The sequence below is a fragment of the Siphateles boraxobius genome, unplaced genomic scaffold (assembly GCF_051911475.1).
Source record: "Siphateles boraxobius isolate OS27281-9 unplaced genomic scaffold, OSU_SipBor_1 7, whole genome shotgun sequence".
In the NCBI taxonomy this organism is placed as follows: Eukaryota; Metazoa; Chordata; class Actinopteri; order Cypriniformes; family Leuciscidae; genus Siphateles; species Siphateles boraxobius.
In genome coordinates this window covers 23,920,317-23,947,491 of record NW_027509197.1, presented here as the reverse complement: position 1 = coordinate 23,947,491, position 27,175 = coordinate 23,920,317, and the positions used below count along the sequence as shown (strand labels likewise).

Sequence of the window (27,175 nt, the reverse complement as noted above, 5' to 3'; positions counted from 1 at the left end):
TTCTTGATATCAACAATTCAATTGTTGATATCAACAATTACATTTTTGATATCAACAATTACATTTTTGATATCAACAATTTAATTATTGATATCAACAAGTTAATTCTTGATATCAACAATTAGATTCTTGATTTCAACAATTGAATTCTTGATATCTGTAATTGTATTTTCACTAGTGAAATGTCACCATAGGCTGCCATTCAAAATTAATTGTTGATATCAACAATTGATTTCTTACTAGTAGAAATATAATTTTTCATATCAACAATTACATTGTTACTAGTAAGAATGTGAATTCCTGATATCAATAATTCAATTGTCACTAGTTGAAATGTCTATTCTTGATATCAACAATTTAATTGCTACTAGTAAAAACTTTCATTTTTGATATCTGAAAATGTATTTCTGATATCAATATTATTTCAGATATCTAAAATGGCTTTCTTACTAGTAACAATCACATTCATGATATCAGAAATTAACATTGTTAGTAGCAATTCAATTGTTGATATCAAGAATAGACATTTCAACTAGTGACAATTGAATTCTTGATATCAAAAATAAAGGTTTTTACTAGTAAGAATTGTATTTCTGATATGTAAAGTTGGAATTGCAACTAGTCAGAAATCAATTGATATCAACAATTGATTTTGAATGGCAGCCTATGGTGACATTTCACTAGTGAAAATACAATTACAGATATCAAGAATTATAGTTTTTACTAGTTGAAATACAATTCTTGATATCTAGAATGAGCATTTTAATTAGTAAAAATGTAATTGTTGATATCAAGAATTAGCATTGTTACTAGTGGAAATGTAATTTCGGATATCAAAAATTGCCATTGTTACTAGTATAAATCTAATTCCTGATATCAATAACTATAATTTTAACTAGTTAAAATTGAATTGTTGATATCAAGAATTCATATCCTGGAAATGAATAAAAGTTGAAATGGCTTGCCATAGCAGTGGTCGATAGGGCGTCTATCTATATGATTTCTATGATGTAAAACATGAACTCGCGATGCCTTGACAGTCGAAAATACCGGCTTTTGTGACAGGCGCCTGACAATTTTGACTGGACCCTTTATTTCAGCTGAGAAAAGTTACGTGAGGATGTGGAGAGTGTCAAAATAAAGGTATCGTGTATCGATATTTTATGTGTGGCATCGATGCATCGTATCGTTAGACATTTGATAAATGCATCGATCCATTAGAAATATGTTCATTAACTTCATTGTGTGAAAACAACATGAACAGATGTTGTACTAAATATGTTTAGAGTTTTTAAAATGTGACTACAGACTGGACAAAAGAATGTTAGCAATTGTAAAAAATAAACTATACCGTTTATATAGATTTTTGAAAACCTTTTAGTTATGTGACACTTAAAATTATCAGAATGTATTTTTATTTAGTTTGTAATTTTGTAATTTAGTTGTAGTAGATTTTTTTTTATCATGGATTTACTTAAAGTAAATAATGCATAATTAATATAAACATTATACAAAATATCTGGGAACACCACAAATGCATTGATTTAACAAGGGTCCCAAATCCTGCTTGGTAATTTCTTACAGCAACAACTAAATGATTTTTAAATAAAGTTGAACACACACACACACACACACACACACACACACACACACACACACACACACACACACACACACACACACACACACACACACACACACACACACACACACACACACACACACACACACACACACACACAAAATGAAGTGAGGCAGAGGAAAAGATGCAGCTTAGAAAAACAGAGAGTGCCGAAATGGTGTATGTATATTTATATACTCAGGTGAAACTAGAAAAATTAGAATATCGTGCAAAAGTTATAATTTTGATGATTATGGCTTACAGCTTATGAAAACCCCAAATTCAAAATCTCAGAAAATTAGAATATTGCATGAAATCAATAAAAAAGGATTTAAAATACAGAAATGTCACCCCTCTGAAAAGTATAACAATGCATATGTATATAGTTATATATACTAAATATATTAGTTTCACCTTTTAATTTGAATTACTGAAATACACGAAATGTTGACCGATATTCTAATTTTTCGAGTTTCACCTGTGTACTTATATATATATATATATATATATATATATATATATATATATATATATATATATAGTATATAAATATATATATATATATATATATATATATATAGTATATATATATAGATATATATATAGTATATATATATATATATATATATATATAGAGAGAGAGAGAGAGAGAGAGAGAGAGAGAGAGAGAATCTAAATGTTTAACAACAACAGTGTGACATCATAGGGTCCCTCCCTCTTGTTAATAATCCAGCATAGATGGTGCAGTCGTACAATCACACACACCCATTTCCAAACACACAAAATCACACCACAGTTTCTCTCACAGAGAGTGTCCATTGACACCTGATCTGAGATCACTTTAAAAGACAAGAAGAAAACATATGATTCATGAAAGAACAACTGTAGAAGTTGTTAACTGTAGAAGATAATAGGTTTGAGTGGACTGTATGAGCTTTGTATTGTGTTTTCTCTGAGGAAAAAAAGGACAACATGCAAGCCTTCCTCCTCCTCTTCCTCTGCGAGATCTTGCTGCTGAGACAGACCTCCGCAAGCACACTGAGAGGTACCAAAACAAAACAACTTTCTAGACAAGTTAAATATACATATTCAGACAATAACCATTTGAACAATAGCAATATTCAGTTCAAATAATCAAATTAATATTTATTAATCATTTGTTTATATAAAGTGTTAAAGATTTATCTCTTTCTACCTGTAATGATGAGTAAGGAAAAATTCTAAATGTGTAACCATGCAACTTTTAAAATGAATTGCATGCAGAGGGAAAAAGACTGCATGCCTAATGTAGTGGAATATTATGAAGTCGTAAGTCTGGTATGCTGTGGATGCATGGTGCTGGTTAAAGTTGCAAGCTCAGCTGTTGTCAATATATCTGAATGTTTTTTATTTGTGTTTGGAATAATGCAATAATTTGCTTTTGTGTGTATATATGTTTCCTGTTAAAGCTTGAATCTGTGCTGTGGGGTTGTTTAAAAAAACTGAGTTCATGAAAGCTGAGTGCATGGGCGTTGGTTGAATGTGGATTAATTTAGTTTACTTTTAGTTTCCTTTGTGCAATATCAAAAATTACTTGTATGTGCATGTAAAAAGACCATTGACTGTTGGAAGTTATGCATACAGACATAAAGCATAATATAATAAAAAAGTAATGCCATTAAGCATTGAGCTGCTCATCATATGGCGGTGTTGTAAAGCTGTTGTCATACAAGACTATGAGCACGCAAGATTTCTACAGGCACTGCAACGGTTGCAAAATGATGTCAGGTTCTGCAGCATCTTTTTTTTAAAACATAATTCAACCGTATAATACATATAAAATGTGAAATCTACTTTACAGCAACACTGCAGATTTAAAGTTTGCATTCTTTTAATTCAGTTAAAAGGTCACTCTGCGGCGTATCAATATTCTATTGGTCACTCGTCTCCTCATGATATGAATTTGCTTGTCAGATTTCACCAAACTTGAATTTTGGAACACAACGGAATGAGAAACTTCTTCGCTTGAACTTGTGTTTCCTGTCCACCGCATTCGTATGTGTATGAATGGAAGCCAATGGAACGAAAAGTGTAGTGTGACATTAACTAATTAACCCGAGGCCACCCATCTGTTTATAAGGTCACTGAGGTTCGCTAATCAAAAAAGTACTATAATTGCTATGGAAATCCCTGTTTTCCAAATTATTTTTTTCTTTTGGCAACGTTGCTTCTTCATAGCTTCGGAAACTTAAAGTACTACTGGTACATGGTAAATGTAGTATTCAAGTATAAAGGAGACCATAGCAGAAATAATTAGCATTACCATTTGCTCCAATGGTGAAAGAAAAAAATCCACCAACTGCCTTACTATGACTTTCCAATAGATGAACAAATATATATAGAGAGACAGAGATCATGGCAGACAGAGAGAAAGGTGTTAAATGTACCATCACTCCCTCTGAGAAACACCCTCGCAGTAGTGCTTACTTTTTTGGGGGGTAATTTAATGCCAGGGTACTGTAACACAATGTATAGTGTCATGTGAAAGGTCATGGGTCATTTTATTTGTGGCTAAATTATTATTCATTAATTTTACTAATAGTTAGATTGGGCAGGCCTTCACAAAAGGGCCTTTGATTAAAGAAAGAGGAAATTTTGTCTTTTGTCAAAAGGGCACTTTGTGCATCAAGGGTGCATGTGCACATGCTGTCAGTTAATGCATTAACACATTAACAATGAGAAATATCTACATTTGTTACAGAAGTTATTATTCTTTGTTAAAGTTAGTTAAAATATACAACCGTTTGAGCTCAGATCCATTAAAAAATTAAATAAAAAAATACAACTTTTGATTTTAATAAAGTGGTTAATAAATGCTTAAATTAAATGAACTAAGATGAATTCTTAGGGCTTGTTTACATCAGCACGGGCCTCTTTGACGCAGCATATAGCGAAGTTGTGCATTATAAACGGTTGATGGGTAAAGTATTCTTAAAATGCACTCTAAAAATCTGAATGATTCGTAATAAATAAACATTCGCGATATTTTGAAGTGCCCACGGTAACAATATCGTGCATGTTCATAATCTGCATGTTCATAATCGGCATATTACCGAAAACCGGCACATATCAGCTTAAAGGGGTGGTAAAACACGATTTCACTTTTCTAACTTTAGCTAGTGTGTAATGTTACTGTTTGAGCATAAACAACATCTGCAAGGTTACAGTGCTCAAAGTTCAAAGCAAACGGAGATATTTGCTTTTAAAGAAATCAATTTCTAAGGACTACAGCAAACGGCCGGTGGGGACTACACGACATTCCTCCAGGGTTGCTGACATCACTAACCCCAATATTTACATAAACCCCTCCATTATATATTGCGTTGGAGAAGAGTTGTGGTATAGTAGGCTGTTGTTGCCGCAATGCCGTCGAAACGCTTTTATTTTCATCCGGATTGCAGGTCCACTTTGTTCAGCCTTCCTAGGGTCGCGGGAGTTAGGGATCAATGGTTAATTATTACCCAAATCTCGCTCTCTGTGCTGCACATTTTACGGAGAAAAGCTTCCACAATCTTCGCGAGTTCAATGCAGGATTCGTACAACGGCTTGTGCTGAAAAATGGAGCAGTTCCAACTTTAAGAACAGAAGCTGTTGTTTACGGGCCACAACCTGTAAGTATGATTTATTTTTCGTCCTTGTGTTTTCCTGCAATGGTTCGTATTGTTAATTGTACAATGCAGCAAGGAAGTAAACAAATGACAACGCTGTTTGGCTCTGCAAACTAGTTTGTTAAATGCTCATTCATACTTAACATTAACCGACAAACACCTAACGGTAAAAACTTTTTGTTAATCTCAACAGCGAACTTGGAATTAGAGTAAATTATTCTTTGATTAGAGCTTTTATGTATTGTTTATCGCTTGTTTATCTACAGGCATGCTAAACATGTTTCTGTGTTTGATTTGGCTACTGTAGTAAAGCCATGTTTAGTGTTCGTTTTGGGTTAATAGTTCTGGCGACATATTTGGCTACAATCGTTCTAAAAATACAAGTAATGGTGCCATACTGTCAGTAACGATCACTATAGATCCGCAGTCTTTACTCAAAAAAAATCCCTTTGAGGACTGTAGTATAATTTGTTAGACCGATTATATGAAATTCTTGTTTATGAAGCTTATTTTTTGTAATACTATAATAACAGCGTATCTAAAAAGTAATAAGAGAACAACAAAAAACAAACCTTTCTGAAAGATCGTTTAACAGCCGTTCTTGAACAGGTTCTGCTCGATCATCTTCACTAACATTCTCTGGGTCTGATTGACGCCATTGTTTATAATACACCAAAGCACAAACTACCGGTAAAGGTAAGGGGCGTGAAGTTTCCGAAAAACGTGCACTAGGCTGTTAGCGAATCACAACACACTGGGCCAGCTAACCAGCCTGAGCCCATTGCGTATTTTTGAGGCACTGGCTTCATAGAACCCGGAAACCATCAAACCGTTTATACGAGGAGGGACAGAGCAGTGTAGAATAAAGTTAAAATATATGAAAAAGAATGCAAAATTTTTTAAAAACGAAGCATGAACACGTTACAGTGCTCCCCACAAACACACTCAAGACTTTGAAAAAATGTGTTTTACCACCCCTTTAAAACGCATACTATAATCCTTTCAAAAATGAAGACAAATTAAGATATTTTTTAAGTAAAATCTGAGCCAGTTCTGTACTCTCTATTGACAGCTATGCAAATACCACTTTGACTCTTCAAAAAGTCTTAAAGAGATCTTAAAACTAATCCATATGAATTGAGCCATTAGTTCAAATTTTCTGAAGAGACACGAATGATGACATTGATCAGCGAACAAATAGAAGCTCAACCGAACCTGCTTGACATGTGAGAACAAACCTCTTGCAGAAGCTCAAACATGCTGCTAAACACGAGAATGAACCTCATTGGACGAAAATGAAACTCATTGGTTCTTGCAATGCTTGAGCTTCCATTTACCAAAACTGATGAATGTTTATATGTGAATAAAAGCCTAAATTAAATATGTTCAGTGTATAAAGCGATCGTGTCTCTTCATAAAATTTGGACTAACCCACATAATTCATATGGATTAGTTTTACAGTCTTAAAGTGTCAAAGTGGTAGTTGCTTAGCTGTCAATGGAGGGACAAAATCACTCAGATTGTATTAAATAGATCTTCATTTGTTTTCCGAAGATGAACGAAAGTCTGTTGGGTTTGGAATAACATGAGGGTGGGTAATCAATGACCCACTATTTTTGGGTGTACTATTCCTTTTAGCAGCAGAAGTGTTTTTAACATTGATAAGAAATGTTATTTGGACACCACATAAGCACATTAGAATGATTTCTGAAGGAGCATGTTACACTAAAGACTGGACTAATGGTTGCTGGAAAGTTCAGCTTTATTCCTTTTTTAAGTAAATGTCTTATATAAAGTATAAATTACATTTTAAAACATATAAAAATACCGTTTTAAATGGTAATAATATTCCACAATATTACTGTTTTTTTTTTCGTCTTCAAATAAATGCACCCTTGGTAAGACCTTTGAAAAACATGAAAAAATATGATCAACTCCAAACTTTTAAATGGCAGTGTAGCTCTGATAATTTGCTTTTGGAAGAATTTGATGAGAAAAGTTTAAGCTCATGATGAAATCTCAGACTTTTGATAGCACTTTTTTTTTACTTTGGGGTCTTGGCAAATCTATGACAATGATGTGATCTCTTCTGAAACTCTAAAGGAGAAACATGCAAGAAGCAGGAGAAGTCTCAATTTGTTTTCCATTTATTCTCACTGCCGTCTAGGAGAAATCATTCTTCAGTGTCATATTCTATGGATAACTGTTTAACAGTAAACAAACAAGCATGTTAAAAGTGTTTTCTCACGTTACACTCACACATGGTTTCTGACATTTCTCTGAAACACAGCAGTTTATCTGCTGACTCCTCTGGGAGTGATATAGAAACCCGCTCTGATGTAATAAATGGGTTGTTTGTGTGATCTGGAGCTCTGTGCTCAATGCCAGGGGTTTCCCTCACAGCAGTTACCACTTTCTCTGGCATAGGACAATGTTTCATCATTCATTCTTCAGAAACGCACCACACATTTATGAGAAACAAACCACAGGGGTCCCGCACTGGGATTCTTATACGTGTTTGTGTTTTGTTGTCATAGTTCGCAAAACTAGGTAATTGTAACGGCAGAACATGATGTTTGTGTGGGAGACATTGACCAAAACACTTTCAATTACTCTGTAGAAGCGTAGCTTTTGGAAAGAGGAAAATCTGACACTGGACTGATTGTTATTCCAAATCTCTTGGCAGAAACGTTGTAGATACAGTCACATGACATCTGATATCCCTAGCTGAAGTCATTATGTAAATGTAAGGGACTGAACTGAATCTGACATCACTTTTCCTGTGTTTTTGAATCCTAGTGCAAAGACAAAACATGAGGGTGCGAATCAGTGCTGTTGGAGACACCATTGTATTCAAGTTCATTCGGCCCCACGTAGACAGCAGACTAGATGGATATATCCTGGGCTATGGCAGTAGCATGCTCTCCAAACAATTCATACATCTGCCCGAGGATGGACAACCCTTTGAGACTGAGATAGGTACCGGGTTTCTCTTTAGCCTCTTTCATAGAGTTTGTTGTTTATTTAACTGATTCTCCTCTATTTTCTAGATGCTGAGCCCAAATATCTGATTGCGGTACAAACAAAGAAACCTGAGGAACCTAAGAAACAATGCACAGGTAAGAAACACGTTAGGTCAACTGATATATCGCCAAAGCCGATCCTTGATCTTAAAATATGCTGTGCTATGTTGCCCACTATGTCATATTCATGCCATTTTCACTGTGTTCTGTATGTAAAATTAGTGTTGCCTTGTCTTTATTGGAAAAAACATGATTACCAGTGTGCACAAATTTACCAGATTACTGAGTGCCATTACAGTGTTTACTTACTTTTTATTAATATATTCATATATTTTTAAACAATTACTTAATTTGTGAAAAAAATACTGTAATAGGATTGCAGAATCAATTGCCATCTAAAATAGAAGCATGTTTATTTTAAAAATTCATTTTTAAAATTCATATTTTCATATTTATTTCTAATTTATTAAATATTAATTATATAATATATATAAAAAAAATTTTTTATCGGTATCGGCCCTCAAAAAACCAATTGGTCGACCACTACACGGTACCTCAAATGAAATTTGAGAACAATTTACAAACAACATCTGCGCATGTAGTGGCCCCAAAAACTATTTGTACACATAAACCAGACTTAAAAAGAATGTCATTACATTAGATTTGCTTTTATACAACAGATGAGAAGTCAATATTGAGTCAAATTCAATAACTTTGTCTATTTTGGCTTCTCTGATGGAAATTGTTCTAAACGATGTCAAAGCTATTTTGTCTTTATCCTGAATGAATCAGGCATTTGAAGAATCGATTTAGTAAATGACATTACTACGTCCCAATTTCCCTACTTATACTGTGACACTTTATAATAAATGTACAGTAATAAAGTACTTACAAATAATTTGAAAACTATTAATTTATAGTTAATTCATAATTAATGTATTGTAGTCTCTGCATTGTTAGTATATTAATAGGCTGTATACAAATAATGAGTTATTCATTCATTGTCACTGTAATTAACCAAATTCTTATTGTTTAAGTGAATAAAAAAAGATGTTGATGCAGGAGCATGTTGCACATGGTGATATTACGTTCACTATAGGAATAAAAAACTTACTTCGCAACTGTTAAAAAACTACATTAAGTGTGACTTAAGTGTCCATATTTTTTGGCCAGTAGTATGCAATAAATTTGAGCTGATTACTGACTTGTGACCTCCAGGGAAAGTGGATCTAGAAAAACCATTAAGTGTTGTGATCGGCTCGGTGACACAGTCTTCGGTGCTGCTGTCCTGGGGGACACTACTAACCACCTCATTCATGGATTCCGTTTTGGAGGACTGTATTGATGAAGGGTATGTGTCCTAACACGTCATGTGTTCATGAACCGTGTGGACTGTCTCTCTGTCTCTCAAGATGTGCAATTATTTTACTGACAGAAGACAGAGCAGGTATAGGACCATGTGTGCATGTGGTCTACATGTGGTCTACAAACAACCAGACACTCTGATCACACACATCAAGGGGCAAAATCCTTTATTAAAGGCTTTAATATACTAAACAGTACCAAAAACAGTAAAAAAGAAAAGAAAAAGGGAAACAGTAAAAATGGAGTTATAAAATTAACAGATGTTTGGGGGGAAAAAAAGATTTTGAGAGTATATATATGTGCAGACAAATACACAAATTTTAGTTAGTATGTGTATTAAGTCATTTTGCTCATAGATACTGTTGGCTAATCGCTGCAGTGCAGCTGACTTCAGTTTCGCTGTCTGCACATATGGTCTGCACAATGTAGGCAAAACCTGACCCACACACACTCTCCTTCCTTGGACAAGTTAGTGGAAAGCTTGACCTCAGCCCTCTACAAAACAACCAATTTGTTCTCCAACCCCATAAAAGAGAGAGAGAGAGAGAGAGAGAGAGAGAGAGAGAGAGAGACATAGACAGAGACAGAGACAGAGACATAGACAGAGACAGAGACAGAGACAGAGAGAGAGGCATACAATTATAAAATCTGGGTTTTGCCAATTAGTGCCATATCAAAATTATTGCCATATCAATTTGTTTCATCATTTGATTGTTAATACTGCCATTTTAAATTAAGGTATAGTTTCTAGAGTCTGCTTTTCTTTTTTTTATCTCCTCTCAGACAGTTCACAGTGCGCTACAGAGAGAAAGAACCCAGCAGTACCTGGAACTACCAGACCTGTCCATCCACCAGCACAGTCATCGACAACCTCAAACCAGATGCTCTGTATGAGTTTGCGGTCCGACCAGACACTGACAAAAACTGTGGAGCCTGGAGCCCACCAGTCATCCATAACACAGCTGGTGTGTCCCACTACAGATCAATCTAAATGGCTGTAAAAAAAAAACTCTTTACAATATTCACAATTTTATACTAAGAATACTTGAGGAAGGAATAATCAAAATTGAGATAACTCAAATAAATCAGTTGTTTGCCCTAGAAAGCAATTATATTAAATGGAGAGGCATGGAGACTTTTGCTTGAAGGGATAGTTCACCCAAAAATGAAAATTCTGTCATTAATTGCTCACCCTCTTGTCGTTCCAAACCCGTAAGACTTTCGTTCATATTCAGAACACAAATGAAGATCTTTTTGATGAAATCTGAGTTCTGTACTCTACATTGACAGCTACGCAACTAGCACTTTGATGCTTCAAAAATTTCATAAAGAGATTGTAAAAATAATCCATATAAATTGAGCGGTTTAGTCCAAATTTGGAGGGATCGAAAGAAAGCTCTCAGATTTCATTAAAAAGATCTTAATTTTTGCTCCGAAGTTGAACGAAGGTCTTATGGCTTTGGAACGACATGAGGGTGAGTAATTAATGACAGAATTTTTGGGTGAACTATCCCATTAAGTCTTGTGTTTCTCAGTATTTTTCTTTTGAGAAATATACGTTAGGAATCTCATGTGTTTCTCATGTGTCTCATGTGAGTCATAGATTTTAATATGATATATTTCTCATCAGATTCTGAGCTGTGCTATCTGCAACTACATTTACTATCTACATCAATTTTATAGTTATAGACCTTTATTGAGTCAACAATATCTGACACAAAAAATATACTTAAATGAAATGTACTGTAACTGAGAAGTAACTGTATTTTTTCCTCAAAAAATACAGATCAAATAATAGAGCCATTTAATGAACTGAACCAGGCGAATGTTAAAGTAAGTATATAGCTGTGCTGTAGGGACAAACCTTTTATTCTCCTTTTATCTCTCTTTTGTTAACCTTGGATGTCTCTTTTTAAACAGGAGCCAGTATTAGCAGGTCAACCATCATTCTTGCCTCCAGTGCCAGGTTAAAGATTTATTTTTCCATCCTAAATACAGTTACTGATATGAGTAATGAATAAATACGTAATGAATTTTCCTACGTAGCATGTATATAGACCTCCAGTTATCATCTTGGAAATAAATGGGACCATTGTGCATTCTTACCCAATTTTGTTTTAAAATGTCTAAAATTTGCCAAAAAAATTGTCAAAAGGGAGATATACACAGTATACATATAAATTGCTCTACATTGTCCCTTGCTGTTTAACTCTTTTAACTATTACTTGTCATATATTTTCAAAACTGTCTTCTCCAATGTCTTGTTTTCAATAGCTTTTTCCCCCCTCTATGATAAGTAATTATTTCTATAACTATCCTCTTCTTGCATGTGAAAAGGCCACATTTACTGCTCTTACAAAACAACTACAAACCTGGTTTTCTTCATAAAACAACATTAGGCCTATAACTAAAATGACAAACATTTTTTTCTCACTACTTTTCCAGCTTTAAATGTTTAGACAACTTTAAACACTAAACAAATCAAGTACACCTGCGTTAACTCATATTAATTATCCATCTATGTAAAACAAACTAAACCAAATTCCTCTGTTTTATGTCTGTGACCTGAATTGTTTTAATTGGACTTCACATGTAGAGGGTCCCCTGTCACAGTTTTCAAGATAAATTCCAAATAAATGTCCTTCACGTTTATCAAAACTCTGTCTGCCAGATTAGACTTTCCTGAGAGAGGGACAAATTGAAGGAAATGTTTTTTAGCATTGTATTGTCCTTCTTTTTGGTAAATGACTTGGCATTGGGCAGTTAAAAAACATGCATTTATGAAAACGAAATTTAACTAATGACTATAATTACTTTTCTTCTATACAAATTAATTTAAATTAAAACATAAAAATGTCCTTTTAACTTCTGTGATAGTAGATCTAAATATCTCATTATCAACAAATGGACATCAGTGCCTTCTTATTTCTGTTTTTGTTCTTGAACTGTGTCATTTTCTTTGCATGTTTTTCATACATATTGTGTCTGTTTCTCCAGCTTCGTTAATAGGGGCGGAAAATCCCACAACAGCTCCTGATGATCAACCTGCCTTGAATGAAGCCCTTAGTTCCACTGACACACCTATCTTCCTGGCCATGCCAAAAACCACAAACACAGTTCGAACTCAAAACCCCACCACTCAGCCTAGCACTACCCAAACAGATCCTCACACAGAGCAACATACTAGTTTAACCCCACATCAACCTACGGCAACTCAGCCAGAACCTTCCACAACCAAAGTAAAAACCAGCACAACCCAACCAACACCCACTACAACCCAAAAATACACCATCAAAACACCGATCTCAGTTAAAGTTCCACCATATACAGCCAAACAGCTACTGAATACAGCCCAACAACAGTTTAGTGAACCAACACCTAGTTCATCTACAACCAAACCACCACTTCACCAAACCCAACAACACACCACAAGCACTGTCCAGGAACATCCCTACCCATCTAAGAAACAAGACACCATAACTCAAGAGAGTCTACATACAAGGAAAATTCAGCCCAGTACCAAGCTGGATCGGTTGAGCACAACCCAACGTTCACAAGGCACGTCCAAACACCGAACCATTCACACTTTCTCAAAATCCACTTCCTATTACCAGTCCAGCAAAATCACACATTCTGAACAGCCAAACAACAAACCAACAACACCATCGAATTGGTCCACAAATGTCCATACTCCAACAAACATAGCTTTGAATCCACCCACAACTTTAGCAAACATTCAGAATGGATTAGTGTCACAGCAGACTACCGATTTCATCAGGCAACCAGTATTTAGCACTAATCCATCTATCCCTGAAGAATATTCTGCATCCCATATTACCACAACTGAAGATTTGGCTCCTAAATTTAGCACTAATCCATCTGTCCCTGAAGAATATTCTGCATCCCAAATTACCACAACTGAAGATTTGCCTCTTACCGAAAACGTACAGGAACTGACTCCACACACTATATATCCACTCACTTTTTGGTACCAGCCCCAACCCACTACCACAACACAACATTCCACAAATACAAAACAGCAAGCTAGCACTGCCAAAAACAACCCCAAAACATATTCCGAGGTTGAAAACCTACCACCTAAACCTGAAGAACAGTTGCCAGGTACCCAAAAAACCCCACTAAACCTGACACCTAAAACTGCTTTCATCAAATCCGATGCTATTCAAAACTCACCCATGGCGGAGAAGGTAACAGTGAGGATGAGTCAACCAGGTCCACCAGAGGGTAACTTCTCCCTTAGACATATAGTATAGAAAAATATTAGTTCTTGTAAATTGAATTGTAGCAATCTGGCAAACTAAAATGTATCTTTTAAGACAGGGGGTCCAATCCTGCACCTGGAGGGCCACCATCCTGCAGAGTTTAGCTCCTATCCTAAATAAACTAAACACACCTGAATCAACTAATTAAGGTCTTCAGGATTACTAGAAACTTCCAGGCAAGTGTGTCGGGGCAAGTTGGAGCTAAATTTCGAAGGACATTGTCCTTCCAGGAGCAGGATTGGACACCCCTTGTTTAAAAAGTTCTTTGATGTTTTTCATTCATTATTATGCCTTTTTTTAAATTATTGGTGCCAGAAACTCCTTTAACAGCATGGATAACCCAGACAAGCTAAAAACTGTTGGTCAGGGGGGGGGGGGGGGGGGGTCTTCTGAGGACATTATCATTACAATATTTTTACCTTTGTTTGAGACTTATGTCAGTCTGCCTCTGTATGTCAGCTAGTTCCCAGCCAAAGGACGAACAGCTACTATTACTGCCAACACTTACAAATGAGGTGTCCAATAGGAATGATGGTAATGATGTCAGCTCCAGTTTTACTCCTTCTAACTCTGCTGTTTGTCACCTGTCCGTATTAACCGCATTGTACACAGTATCGTTGTGATTGTCATCACCACTTCCAAACGTCATCCTGCTGGGCAATGCTATTACCACCTCACTAGAGCCGAAATAGCCCCACCCCTTCCCCTCAATCGTCTTTAAACCATCACCTACGGCACCAACCCTCACATCACCATGCCACGCATTCAACTCAAATGCCTGACTACTTCATCCACTCTTAAAAACACTGCCACTGTCATAATGCTGCGCACACCATTTCACACCATCTTCGCTTCTAGATTTGTTGGCTTCTGTTTTTGGATAGCTGGTGCTCTTTTGTGAGCTTCCCAGACACATCCCCATTCAGTCAGTCAACAATTCTGTTGCCAAAATCTTTAATCATGTTCTCTTTCCCATCACTGACTGTGTTTGTGTTTATCTAGGCAGAGGTATCTTCCGAAACTCTTCGGTTTCCCGCCCCTTGGCACGAAATGTTACACAGAGACTGAGGTCTCATGGTCGTGTCCCTCTGATTCCCCCTACAAAGACTTTCAGGCCACCCCCTGTGTATCGTAACTCAACTCTCAACAGGAAAAGAGGTATAAAACATTGGTGGTCTTCGCATTGACAAACACAAAGACAGTTTTTAGACTTTTTAAATGTCATGAATTGTGCAAATTTATAAATATCTAGCACTAGGGCTGTTTTACACTGTTTTATATATATATTATGGATGTTAAACTTTCTCAGTTGATTGAATAGGCTTTTGTATATATCTATACATTCTTCTTTGCATGTGGTTTCTCTGTTTGGTTTTAAATTCATTTCTTTAAGGGACTCTTAAGACCTGATGACAAGTTTCATGTTATCTAAAGGGAAACCACACTCACACACAGTCTCTTTCTGCCAGAAGTCTGTTTGTCATCCTATCCTCTTCACACTGTCATTTAAATCTGCACTACAACTGATTACTCCTGTGACACCTGATATTACAGCTGAAACTAAACATTTCAACATTTTAGTCTTTTTCTCCCTTCACATCTGGTCTCTTACTCTGGTGTCTTACTCTAAAAACACTCCCATACTCATATTATTGTTTTACAGTGTTTCTGTATGCTTGTAAGACATTTCTTTGTCATATCCCTTAAATGAAATGGGTTTGATTATAACAATCTTTTGTATCCTGACAGTGCCTCATGGTGAGCGTCATATTGGCCTTTCGGCAGCCAAAACTCAGAAGGGTCCCAGAAAGCAACTTGGTAAACTCCATCATGGATTTTGAATGCTAATAGTTTTATCTCGTAAGAGGGGTACTTCCATTACAGTCCTTGTGATGTTACTGGTGTTTCAAAGCCTGTTGTAATCGTCAGTTTTTAGTGATTTTGTAGCCCCTGTCTCAGAAAACTGTGAATCTAATTGTGCATAGTGATAGACTGGATACAGTTTTAACATATTGTTTGAGATAGATGTCACTGTTTGGTAGAAAACATCTCTCGTGTAGAGAACGATACCCTTGCAGCTGGATTTCATGACAATTCTAGGCCAAAGAAAATATTTATGTGCTGTTCATGTCATAATGGATTTTCAGAGCTTATGGTTCTTTGGAAAAGCATGGCAGATCATGTGCATGGACCCTCTCTCACGTTCTCCATCACCTTCTCCCAGCCAAAGATAACACTGAAACTAAATAATGGAGAATCAAATCCCTCTGTCCTTTCCCAATTGCTCATCCCATCCATCCAATCCGAATTTTATTCGAAAGTCTACTGCCCTGAATATTTTTGGCAGATATATTATTACTTGAGGAAAATATGAAACTGTTTTACATTCATTCATTTTTTTCATCCTAAATTAGATTCCTGAAAATGATCTGGAATGTTTTGCGAATCACATATTGGAATGATGGACCATTAAAGAGAGCTGTTGGAAATAATCATGTTTTGAGATTGATTAATTGACAATTATTGGTCAATATTATCCTGGACTTCTATTTTGAGTGAATATCCAGAATTATAGCGGTGTAGTTCTGCACTCCATCATAGCATTGGTCCCGTAGAGCTGTTCTTGGAGACGTTGCAGTCCTGAGAGTCTGGACACCATTAAAGGATGCCATTTGGCTCTCAAAATACCCTGACTGTGCGGACATTAGCCTGATGTCATGCAGTATTTTTATTTTTTTTATTCCAACCATGTGAATGTTATTTGGAACATACTTTTCCTTCACTTCTAAATAATAGTCAGTGCAGTGTTTTCTGGCCATGGACATTTATAATAATGTGAAATAGCTGTTCCTTTACGCTGATATTATTTTTAACTGAAAACAAAATGAAAAGGACCAACACAATGGAAAAAGACTCTTTTTTTGTTTTGACTAATCTCAGCCACAGCATGACTTTATGGTTTTTAATGTTTTCACTGACCCCTTGATTAACCAAAAACAATTTCCCTGTATCTCCTGCTAAACTTCTGTCCCCTTTTACAGTTAAGACAAAGCTAAACCAGGTTTCAGAGACTAAAGAAAAGGGTGAGGACACTGACAGATAAAGATATCAAAGTCGATATGGTGACATATTTCGATATGGCGATATATTTCGTTGCCAATTAATGAAACATTTTCCATGTTAACTTTTAGAAAAGATTATTGATCTGAAGCAGATGGATCCAGTCCCAGATCTGAAACCTCTAGCTCCACCCACTACTAAAAAACCAACCAATCAAGAGACTTCACAAACAACAACACCACAATCTGCTTTTGAAGGTATGGTCTAATGCATGTTCTGTGATTTGTACAGTTCATTTATAGAAACCTATGATGAAGACAACACACTGGATACTGAAATTAGAGTGTTTGTGTGCCGGTTTCTATTAGAAAGTTGCAAGAAGATCTGCTGAGAATAATAGGTGTAATAAGTCTAACAGAGTTGGAGTCTAGATCTTTTGATTGTTTCATGTATGTCTTTGAATCTTAGGCAGTCGTTTTCACACCGGTGACAACTCCTCTGTATTCAGTCCTCATCCCCTATCTGAGGTGGATGCAACGGGGAAGAAACGTTTTGTAGGTAGGTATATGGGTCAAAATCATTTATTGAGGAACTGAAGGTCTATTTTACAATTCAGTCTTTTGACAAGTCGTTGCCTGTCGTCTTTTTGCAGCGCCTCATGTCGTCTATAGAACTGACAAACGCCCGGAGGAGCCCTGCTCTGTCACTCAGTCTCTCAGCTTCTTTCCTGATGAGGAGGTGGTATACATGAATGTCACTGGCCCGCCCAAAACCCCTCCATCCAACCTTACTGTAGTCACAGTAGAGGGATGCCCCTCTTTCGTCATCCTTGACTGGGACAAAACAGACAATGAGACCACAGGTAGACTTAAAATAGAGAACTAGACTTAAACTAGAGACAGTATAGAAGTTGGTGATGGACAACTTGAGAAATGAAATGAAAAAGTTGCATTGCCCAATCTGGCAGCTGTAGGAATGAACGGCCTTTTTGGACGAATGGAATGTGCATTAGCTAGGCAAGCCCTGAAAAATATATTTTTTAGCAATGGTTTGAGCTTAGGAAGTAAAATTTATGACACCATTGTTGTCAGATTATATTGCTGGATTTGAAATATGTCTTTGAACGGTACCCTTGACAAATCTTGACAGATTTTTAGTCTTTTCTCCATTCCATCAGAAAGGAGCTGTAGTTTTATGCCCATTACCTACATAAAAAATAACTGCCCAAGAGAGGTGTTGCCAAGATTGCCGCCAAGTGAACTGGCTTGCCTTAAGGCTTTGCTTAGACTTACTTTAGTTTGATTTAACAAGATATATGAGATATAAAACATTTTTAAATCTGTAATTATTTACCATTTCTCCACTGGCTTTTACCATGGCAATGGAAGTAATCATTAGGGCATCAAAATGGGTAGTAGGAGTAGGAGCGCTTGGCTTCTGGGATGCGACTACCTCCAATCAGAGCATACATGGATGACATGACAACCATGACTACAACGGTAGCCTGCACTAATCAGTTATTGGGGAAGTTAACAGATAATATTGAATGGGCACGAATGCAATTTAAGCCCTCTAAATCAAGGAGCATCTCAATAATTAAAGGCAAGGTAGTAGATAAAACATTCTTCATTAATGGTGAGGCAATACCAACAGTTTCTCAGAAGCCAGTGAAGAGTCTAGGGAGATGGTACGATGGGGATCTAAAGGACACAGTTCGAGTGGGAGAAGTTAGACGACAAGCAGTGGAAGGTTTGAAGAGCATAAACAGCTGTGCTCTACCAGGCAAACTAAAACTCTGGTGCTTTCAGTTTGGTCTACTGCCAAGGTTGCCGTGGCCACTGACTGTGTACGAGGTTTCTTTGACAACAGTGGATAAGCTGGAAGCGTTAATAAGTTCATACATCAGGAAATGGTTGGGAGTTCCACGCTGCCTCAGCAGAGTGGGACTTTATAGTAAAGGAGTATTGCAGCTGCCAGTCTCTGCTTTAACCGAGGAGTTTAAGTGTGCCAAGGTCAGACTGGAAATGACTTTAGCAGAGTCACGCGACAAATGTGTAAGGGAGGCAGCCCCTGTGGTAAAAACTGGTAGAAAGTGGTCAGCAAATAAATCTGTAGTAGAGGGTAAGGCTGACCTTCAAATTGGGAATATCGTGGGACAGGTACAGCATGGAAGAGGGGGTTTTGGGCTCAGTTTAGCTCCTCCAAAATGGCACAAGGCAGGCCCAGCTCAAAGGAGGAAGCTGGTAGTCAACGAGGTGTGAAAGCAGGAGGAGAGGATGAGATGTATAAGGGCCATTTCTCAGGCCAAGCAGGGAGAGTGGATGAGATGGGAGAGTGTGGAACAACGTAAAATGGGCTGGCAAGACCTTTGGTCAATGGAAGAGAGTAGGATCAGTTTCCTTATTAGGTCAGCATATGATGTTCTCCCATCACCGCAGAACCTAAACCTCTGGGTAGGAGAGGATCCCTCTTGTCCTTTGTGTTCATCACCTGGCACATTAAGGCACATTTTAACAGGATGTAAGGTGGCTCTTAGCCAAGGTTGGTTTACTTGGCGCCATGACCAAGTATTGCGATGTTTGGCTTTAGCATTGGAAGGCAAGCGTAGTATGACCAATAAGTTGCCGCCTGTTCTAGCAAAACATTACACGCAGAAGACAATATTCCTCCGCCCAGGCGAGCAACCACCAAGAAAAGGTGCTAACACCAATTCTCGCCCATGACAACTGGAACCTGCTAGGGACTGGAAGATGCTGGCTGATCTTGATCAACGGCTTATTTTTCAACCTGAGATTGCCACCACTAACCTACGGCCAGATATTGTTTTGTGGTCTGGATCAGCACACATTGTTCAACTGATAGAGTTAACAGTGCCATGGGAGGATGCGGTAGATGAGGCATATGAGAGGAAGAAACTGCGGTATGCTCAGCTGGCCACTGAAGCAGAACAGAGAGGATGGAGAGTCCAGGTTTATCCAGTGGAAGTGGGTTGTCGAGGTTTTGTGGCACACTCTACAACCCGGTTCCTCAGAGACGTCGGATTCAGTGGCCAAGAGTTGCGTCGCACAGTAAAGAACTTATCTGAAGCAGCAGAAAGGAGCAGCAACTGGCTGTGGTTGAGACGGAAAGATTCTAGCTGGCTGTGTACAGGCCGCCATGCTACGGTTTCGTAGGATTCTTGAAAACTTGAAGAGTCTGTTGGTTTATTTGTATAGGTTGTATAGTATTTACAGTCATTACGTTCCTGTGTATATATTGCGTGAATGACGGGTGGTTGGTCAGATATTGTGTTTTGCGGTAGGTGGTATGCCATACGGAGCCGTTGCCAGTGAAACTGCATATTAACGCACCAGTGGCGCTCGACAGCCTTAGTCAAACGGGTTGGCGCGTATGGTTGGGTTGCGGAGAGATTGTTAGATTGTGGTAAGGTCTCAGCAGCACGAGGGAAGTAGAGGTCAGTAAGCTGGGCTGAGTTGAGTGGGGGACGGAGGGAGGTGACTCTGGGACGCCAGAGTCACTGTCGAGCCCTCTTGAGGTGTCGTGGGCTAGTCAACGAAACACTGAGGACGGAAGGTGCCCACTTGAAGACCCTAGAGATGTTCCCTACTCTGCTCAATCCAGAGGGTTGTTATGGAGGGACCGCACTGTGGTTGCAGCCGTTGTGTGTGCTGACGCGCAAATACACTGCAGCTATTAACACCAGACTGAAGGAGATTCACGTCACCAGATGGAAAGAAGCGTAAATGGATGGAGAAGCATAGGTTACTGTAAAGCTACGTCTTAGTTGCTGCTTATCTTGGCGAAAGCCGAGTACAAATCAGCATGAAGTTTTAACATCTACTCTTGTGTAATGGAAATCAACTCATTTTAAGTCATTCCAAATCTTCCATGGAAAAAAGGATATACACTCACCTAAAGGATTATTAGGAACACCTGTTCAATTTCTCATTAATGCAATTATCTAATCAACCAATCACATGGCAGTTGCTTCAATGCATTTAGCGGTGTGGTCCTGGTCAAGACTATCTCCTGAACTCCAAACTGAATGTCAGAATGGGAAAGAAAGGTGATTTAAGCAATTTTGAGCGTGACATGGTTGTTGGTGCCAGACGGGCCGGTCTGAGTATTTCACAATCTGCTCAGTTAGTGGGATTTTCACGCACGACCATTTCTAGGGTTTACAAAGAATGGTGTGAAAAGGGAAAAACATCCAGTATTCGACAGTCCTGTGGGCGAAAATGTCTTGTTGATGCTAGAGGTCAGAGGAGAATGGGCCGACTGATTCAAGCTGATAGAAGAGCAACTTTGACTGAAATAACTACTCGTTACAACCGAGGTATGCAGCAAAGCATTTGTGAAGCCACAACACGCACAACCTTGAGGCGGATGGGCTACAACAGCAGAAGACCCCACCGGGTACCACTCATCTCCACTACAAATAGGAAAAAGAGGCTACAATTTGCAAGAGCTCACCAAAATTGGACAGTTTAAGACTGGAAAAATGTTGCCTGGTCTGACGAGTCTCGATTTCTGTTGAGACATTCAGATGGTAGATTCAGAATTTGGCGTAAACAGAATGAGAACATGGATCCATCATCAGAAAGAGAAAGAGCTTTATTGCCAAGTGTGCTTGCACACACAAGGAATTTGTTTTGGTACTGAGGCTTCCAGTGGACATATACAAATACAAGTACAACATGAAACATAATACTACAAATTATAAGAATAAAAAAAAAAATATATATAAATATATGAGAATAAAAGATGCAGGTATGAACACATACCATGTTCTGTGTCATGGACTTTCTAAATGAAGCTGATGTCCACCATGTCCATCATGCCTTGTTACCACTGTGCAGGCTGGTGGTGGTGGTGTAATGGTGTGGGGGATGTTTTCTTGGCACACTTTAGGCCCCTTAGTGCCAATTGGGCATCGTTTAAATGCCACGGCCTACCTGAGCATTGTTTCTGACCATGTCCATCCCTTTATGGCCACCATGTACCCATCCTCTGATGGCTACTTCCAGCAGGATAATGCACCATGTCACAAAGCTCGAATCATTTCAAATTGGTTTCTTGAACATGACAATGAGTTCACTGTACTAAAATGGCCCCCACAGTCACCAGATCTCAACTCAATAGAGCATCTTTGGGATGTGGTGGAACGGGAGCTTCGTGCCCTGGATGTGCATCCCACAAATCTCCATCAACTGCAAGATGCTATCCTATCAATATGGGCCAACATTTCTAAAGAATGCTTTCAGCACCTTGTTGAATCAATGCCACGTAGAATTAAGGCAGTTCTGAAGGTGAAAAGGGGTCAAACACAGTATTAGTATGGTGTTCCTAATAATCCTTTAGGTGAGTGTACACTGCCATTCAAAATTTTGTCTGTAAAAAATCTGTAAGAATTTTTTTTTAAGCTGCCTCTTATTCTCACTAAGGCTAGATTTATTTGATTTAAAGAAAGCTGCCATTATTCCAGTCGTTAGTGTCACATAATCCTTCAGAAATTGTTTTAATATGAAAACAGTTTTCCCTCCCTGGATTCTTAAAAAAATTCTTTTGAAAAAAACATTTATTTATTAAAATAATTGTAATTGTCTTTTGTAATTGTCTTTACTGTCACTTTTGATTCATTTAATACATCCTTGATGGTTAAAAGTCTTACTTTTAAAAAATCTAACTGACCCAAAACTTTTGACTAACGATTTCCCCCCCCAGAATCCAAAAAGTACACACAAAAAAAACACAAACACACGCACACCATTAAATTATATTGAATACAATAAAACAGCTATTAAAGATGTGAAACGACAAATTCTGTTTTTTGTGGTCTCAATAGAATATGACGTAGTTTCCTCAACCAAGGGTCCACATGGAGAAGAGGTGTCCATCCATACAACAAATCAAACACACACCGCTGTGGAGAACCTGAAACCAGAGAGCAGGTATGAACACATACCATGTTCTGTGTCATGGACTTTCTAAATGAAGCTGATTGTAATTGCTACACAGTACACACTAACCCATAGACCTATTTTAAAGACGTCTTTAAGCAGATTGAAAATGAGGCCATCATTTAGTCCCTTCATGAAGCAGTTTTCACTGTGAGGCCTTCAATGTCCCCATAATATTTGTTACATTAACACATCTAAATATCATGTATGGTTGTCTGACCAATACTATTGGTTCAGAATGGTTAGCTCCATTTTCTCTTGCAGTTATAAATTCAAAGTTACACCCAAGAACGAGCTGGGTGCAGGCCCAACCAGTGATCCAGTCAGTTTCAGTACTGAGTCAGGTAAGCGGAAGAGAAATGTTAAAGGCCTAAGACATTAATTAATTGTGAATAAATTGTGTAAGAATATCCGAGAAAAGCTCTTGAGCTCCAACCACAGTATGTTATGAGATCATTGTGAAATCATCTGGCTCATTCAGTGAATCTGTGCTCTATTTGTTCCTGAAGTGTCACCTGTGTCACAATTGTATCAACAAGAGAAGCATGAATGATTTTTACCTTCAGAGACACTCTTTTCCATAACAAAAACCAATGGCATGTGGAGTTCTAAAAAAGAAAACAAGCACCATAAAAGCAGTCCGCACAACTTTTGTGCTGTTTCAAGATATTTGAAGCCATACGGGAGCATTGTGTGAAAATAAGCCCTTAATGTAAATCATTTGAAAACATTCGAAAGCATCGCATTGAGTCACAAATTGCGTGAGAGGCGATTGTGTCTTTCATTGAACAATTTAAATAAACTGGCACTCATGGAATAATAGCAGGCAGGCCAATGTAATTTAAGAACAAAAGATCGATCTCACAGGTGTGTGAAATTGGCAATGAACCGTTGCTGTAATATATATGTTTAGTTAGCACATAAGCATTACTGTCAGCAGTGAGAGTAATGTGGCTAATGTGCCTAATAGATCCAATATGTTAACTCTTCTGTGTCTATTGAAGTCATTTAGGTAAAAAATACAGTACTGGGGCCCTGATAAACTGCCAGAAAATAATAAAAACCATGAGGACATCTGACACAAGCTCTGGAAAATTGTACATCATGAAGGACAACTCAGGGGAATTTCCTTGTGCTTTCGATTTTTAGCAACTTTGTTAGAAATAAATCCATAAGTTTTGATATATACAGAACTTGATTGGAGTTATTTTCCTAATTACATATTGTCTGGCTTATGTTTAAGGAATGAATTCTTACCTTTGACAATTATGTGTTTGGATCAACCTAATTCACATATGTATAGTTTTATAGTATGGGGAAAATTTGTTAATTTTTTGACATACACTTACATTTAAACTACCATTCAAACCTTTGGGCTTTAAAATAAATTAATACTTTTATTCTGCAAGGATGCATTAAATTGATCAAAAGTGACAGTAAAGATATTTATAAAGATTTATACATTTAAAATAAATGTATGCTACAAAACATTTCTATTTAAAACGAATGTTGTTTTTAATGTTCTATTTTTTTTTAAAACATAATGAAAAAATATGTTACAGTTTTCACAAACATATTAAGCAGCACAGCTTTTAAAATTGATAATAACAATAAATGTTTCTTGAGCACTAAATTAGCATATTAGAATGACTTCTGAAGGATCATGTGACACTGAAGACTGGAGTAATGATGCTGAAAATTCAGCTTTGCCATCCAGGAATAAATTTAAATAGAAAATAGTTATTTTAAATTGTAATAATATTTCACAATATTAAGTTTTTTACTGTATTTTTGACCAAGTAAATACAGCCTTGGTAAGCAGAAGAGACTTATTTTAAAAACAAACAAACAAAAAAAATCCTACTGACCTCAAACTTTTGAACAGCAGTGTATGGCGCCGATGAAGCTAATAGACATTAATGAAAAATCACAAAATATAGATTATGCATTAATTTGCGTTGACATCATGTTTCTTCTGTATTGCAGCTGATCCTCGTGTAAGTGAAACCCCCACTGGTAAGTGTTTCAATCCAAGTATACAATATATATTCAAAATACAAACATTTAATATGTCTATACAAAATGTACACGTCTAATCTAGACATGTAAAATGTCTAAACTATATGGGCTCTCATAGGTAAAAATGCCATCTGGTCATCGTTTCCATTCAAAGCCGACTTGTACTCAGAGTGCAACGGGCGGCAGTTCATAAAGCGGACCTGGTACCGCAAGTTTGTGGGTATCCAGTTGTGCAACTCTCTCAGATACAAGATCTACCTGAGCGACTCTCTTAAAGGTCAGTATTAATAATTTACAGAATCACAAAATATCTCTGCTAAAAGTAACTTAGTTACTTTTTAATTCTTTCTTCAGGGAAGTTCTACAGCATTGGAGATCAAACCGGGTATGGGGAGGACCACTGCCAATTTGTTGACTCGTTCCTGGACGGACGAACCAGTGGTCCCGTTCCGCCAAACCAATTACCACCCAGACAAGGTTTCTTATAAATAATTTTTTTAAACAAAAACACAATAATCTCAGACAAAAGATATAATGATTTCTCCTCTCTTATCAAGGCTTTTTCCGGGCCATGCGTCAAGAGCCTGTCAATTTTGGGGAGATTGGAGGAAATTCCATGATTAACTATGTGGCCTGGTATGAGTGCGGGATACCCATTCCTGGGAAGTGGTAGGACCTTGAAAAGCAGATGGAAAACATATGGAAGACGGATAAGAAACAGCAGTTCCCATCGAAGAACCTGTCTTTTTTGATTGTGTACAGAGTATGTTTCTCTGTTTTTCAGTTATCGAGCACATATAGAATTATTTATAAGCTCAAACAGTGCAGCAAACGCACAGATCTGAATAAATGTTACCATTGAGATTAAGAAGTTAAACATTTGGTAATATAGGGAAGCAGGCTCCCTTAAAGGCTAAATAAAGGTGTATATTATTTATCAAAATGTTGAATATGCCACTTAAAAAAGGCAGTTAGTCTCATATTTAAGTGAATATTTTAAAAGATCTTATGTTCTATTATTCCATACAATTTGTGTTATAGCTCAATTATTTAGTGGTGGGACTGTTTTGGGATGATGATTTCTGCTTAGGAGTGTCCTAAATAATTCCTAAAGGAGGACTTTTCGATTTCACTTTATTTTGATGGTCCCTTTAACACATTCTGTTGTCTATAAGTTACATTGCACCTTCATGTCTACTAACTCTCAGAGTATTAGTAGAATTACAGGTAATAGACTGGTAGGGTTAGGGTTAGAATAAGTTGACATGTAGTTGCAAAGTTACTTATAGTCAGTTGAGTGTCTGTTGGAGGACCATCACAATAGAGTTTGCAGATATGAAGCAGATAGTCTACTAATACTCTAATGAGAGTTAGTTGACATGTAGTTGCAAAGTTACTTATAGTTAACAGAATTTTCAAAAGGGGCCATCAAAATAAAGTGTTACCGACTTTTCTCCCAGTAAACAGACCTTTTTTGGACCTTGCAAGTGTTGTGCAAATGTTACCAGGTTTACTGGCTTTATATGGTCATGACAGGAGTTGAAAAATTGGACATATCTGTACAGTGTTTCAGTTACACTGGTCTCATGTGAATAGTCTCAATAAGTATTTTGGCTTTGCTTATAAAATACTATGTATTTTAACATTTATCTGCGTGCAATGCTTTGCCCCTAGACTTTCATTATAAGTCCTTTGACCATGTTTTTTTGTGTGTTTTGTTCTGTTATTGTTAGTGAAACACGCTGTTAATAAAATACTGAACCCAGAATATTCCTTCAACAGCTCAAGTTCAACATTAAACAAGGAATTTAAAGAGTAGGCCATATAATCCAAGCCATGCAGCTTTTCAATTAATTGTAATTATACTGTTTTTAATGTCAGAAATGCAATATCACTTTAACAAGGAAGTCTATTGTTTTGTACAGATGTTCAGTGACTCATGATTTCCACAGAAAGCTTTTAAATGTCAGATTTTAAGTAAAAAAAATTTTACATTGAAATTTTGATTTTATAGATGTTTATCTGCTTTACTAATAAAAGCACAAGCAATTTATTTAGTTTTATGTTCTCTTATTTTGTGGCTTCAATTTTTAAAAAGAAAATATAATTGTTTCTGAATCTGATATAAAAAAGTGGCCCGTTTTCATATTGTTTTATAAGAAATCCTCTAATCAGCTAGAGAAAGACCTGAATCACA

General features: G+C 37.0%; 1 protein-coding gene across 3 annotated transcripts; it reads left to right on the top strand.

Moving 5' to 3' along the window:
- Positions 1–2,374: 2,374 nt before the first annotated feature.
- Positions 2,375–27,031, top strand: abi3bpa (ABI family, member 3 (NESH) binding protein a). 3 transcript variants are annotated; one of them, XM_077216494.1, is made up of 22 exons: positions 2,375–2,666; positions 8,068–8,247; positions 8,319–8,387; positions 9,510–9,642; positions 10,440–10,621; positions 11,443–11,489; positions 11,577–11,622; positions 12,654–13,514; positions 13,611–13,901; positions 14,399–14,473; positions 14,942–15,097; positions 15,689–15,757; positions 16,981–17,022; positions 17,131–17,256; positions 17,468–17,557; positions 17,652–17,861; positions 22,845–22,950; positions 23,224–23,303; positions 24,946–24,975; positions 25,097–25,255; positions 25,333–25,455; positions 25,536–27,031. In XM_077216494.1, the coding sequence occupies exons 1-22, from the start codon at positions 2,594–2,596 to the stop codon at positions 25,649–25,651; spliced, it is 3,264 nt and encodes a 1,087-aa protein (XP_077072609.1). In that variant the 5' UTR covers positions 2,375–2,593; the 3' UTR covers positions 25,652–27,031. The 3 variants fall into 3 exon arrangements, with proteins under 3 accessions (XP_077072609.1, XP_077072608.1, XP_077072611.1); XM_077216493.1 differs by having other exon boundaries at positions 12,654–13,901; XM_077216496.1 differs by lacking the exons at positions 13,611–13,901; positions 14,399–14,473 and having other exon boundaries at positions 12,654–13,214.
- Positions 27,032–27,175: the final 144 nt, after the last annotated feature.

Excerpts from the sequence above, each read along its gene's own strand:
- abi3bpa (XM_077216493.1), top strand. The coding sequence starts at position 2,594 with ATGCAAGCCTTCCTCCTCCTCTTCCTCTGCGAGATCTTGCTGCTGAGA. Across the intron at positions 8,248-8,318 it reads ACCCTTTGAGACTGAGATAG|ATGCTGAGCCCAAATATCTG; the intron begins GTACCGGGTTTC and ends TCTATTTTCTAG. Across the intron at positions 10,622-11,442 it reads AGTCATCCATAACACAGCTG|ATCAAATAATAGAGCCATTT; the intron begins GTGTGTCCCACT and ends CAAAAAATACAG.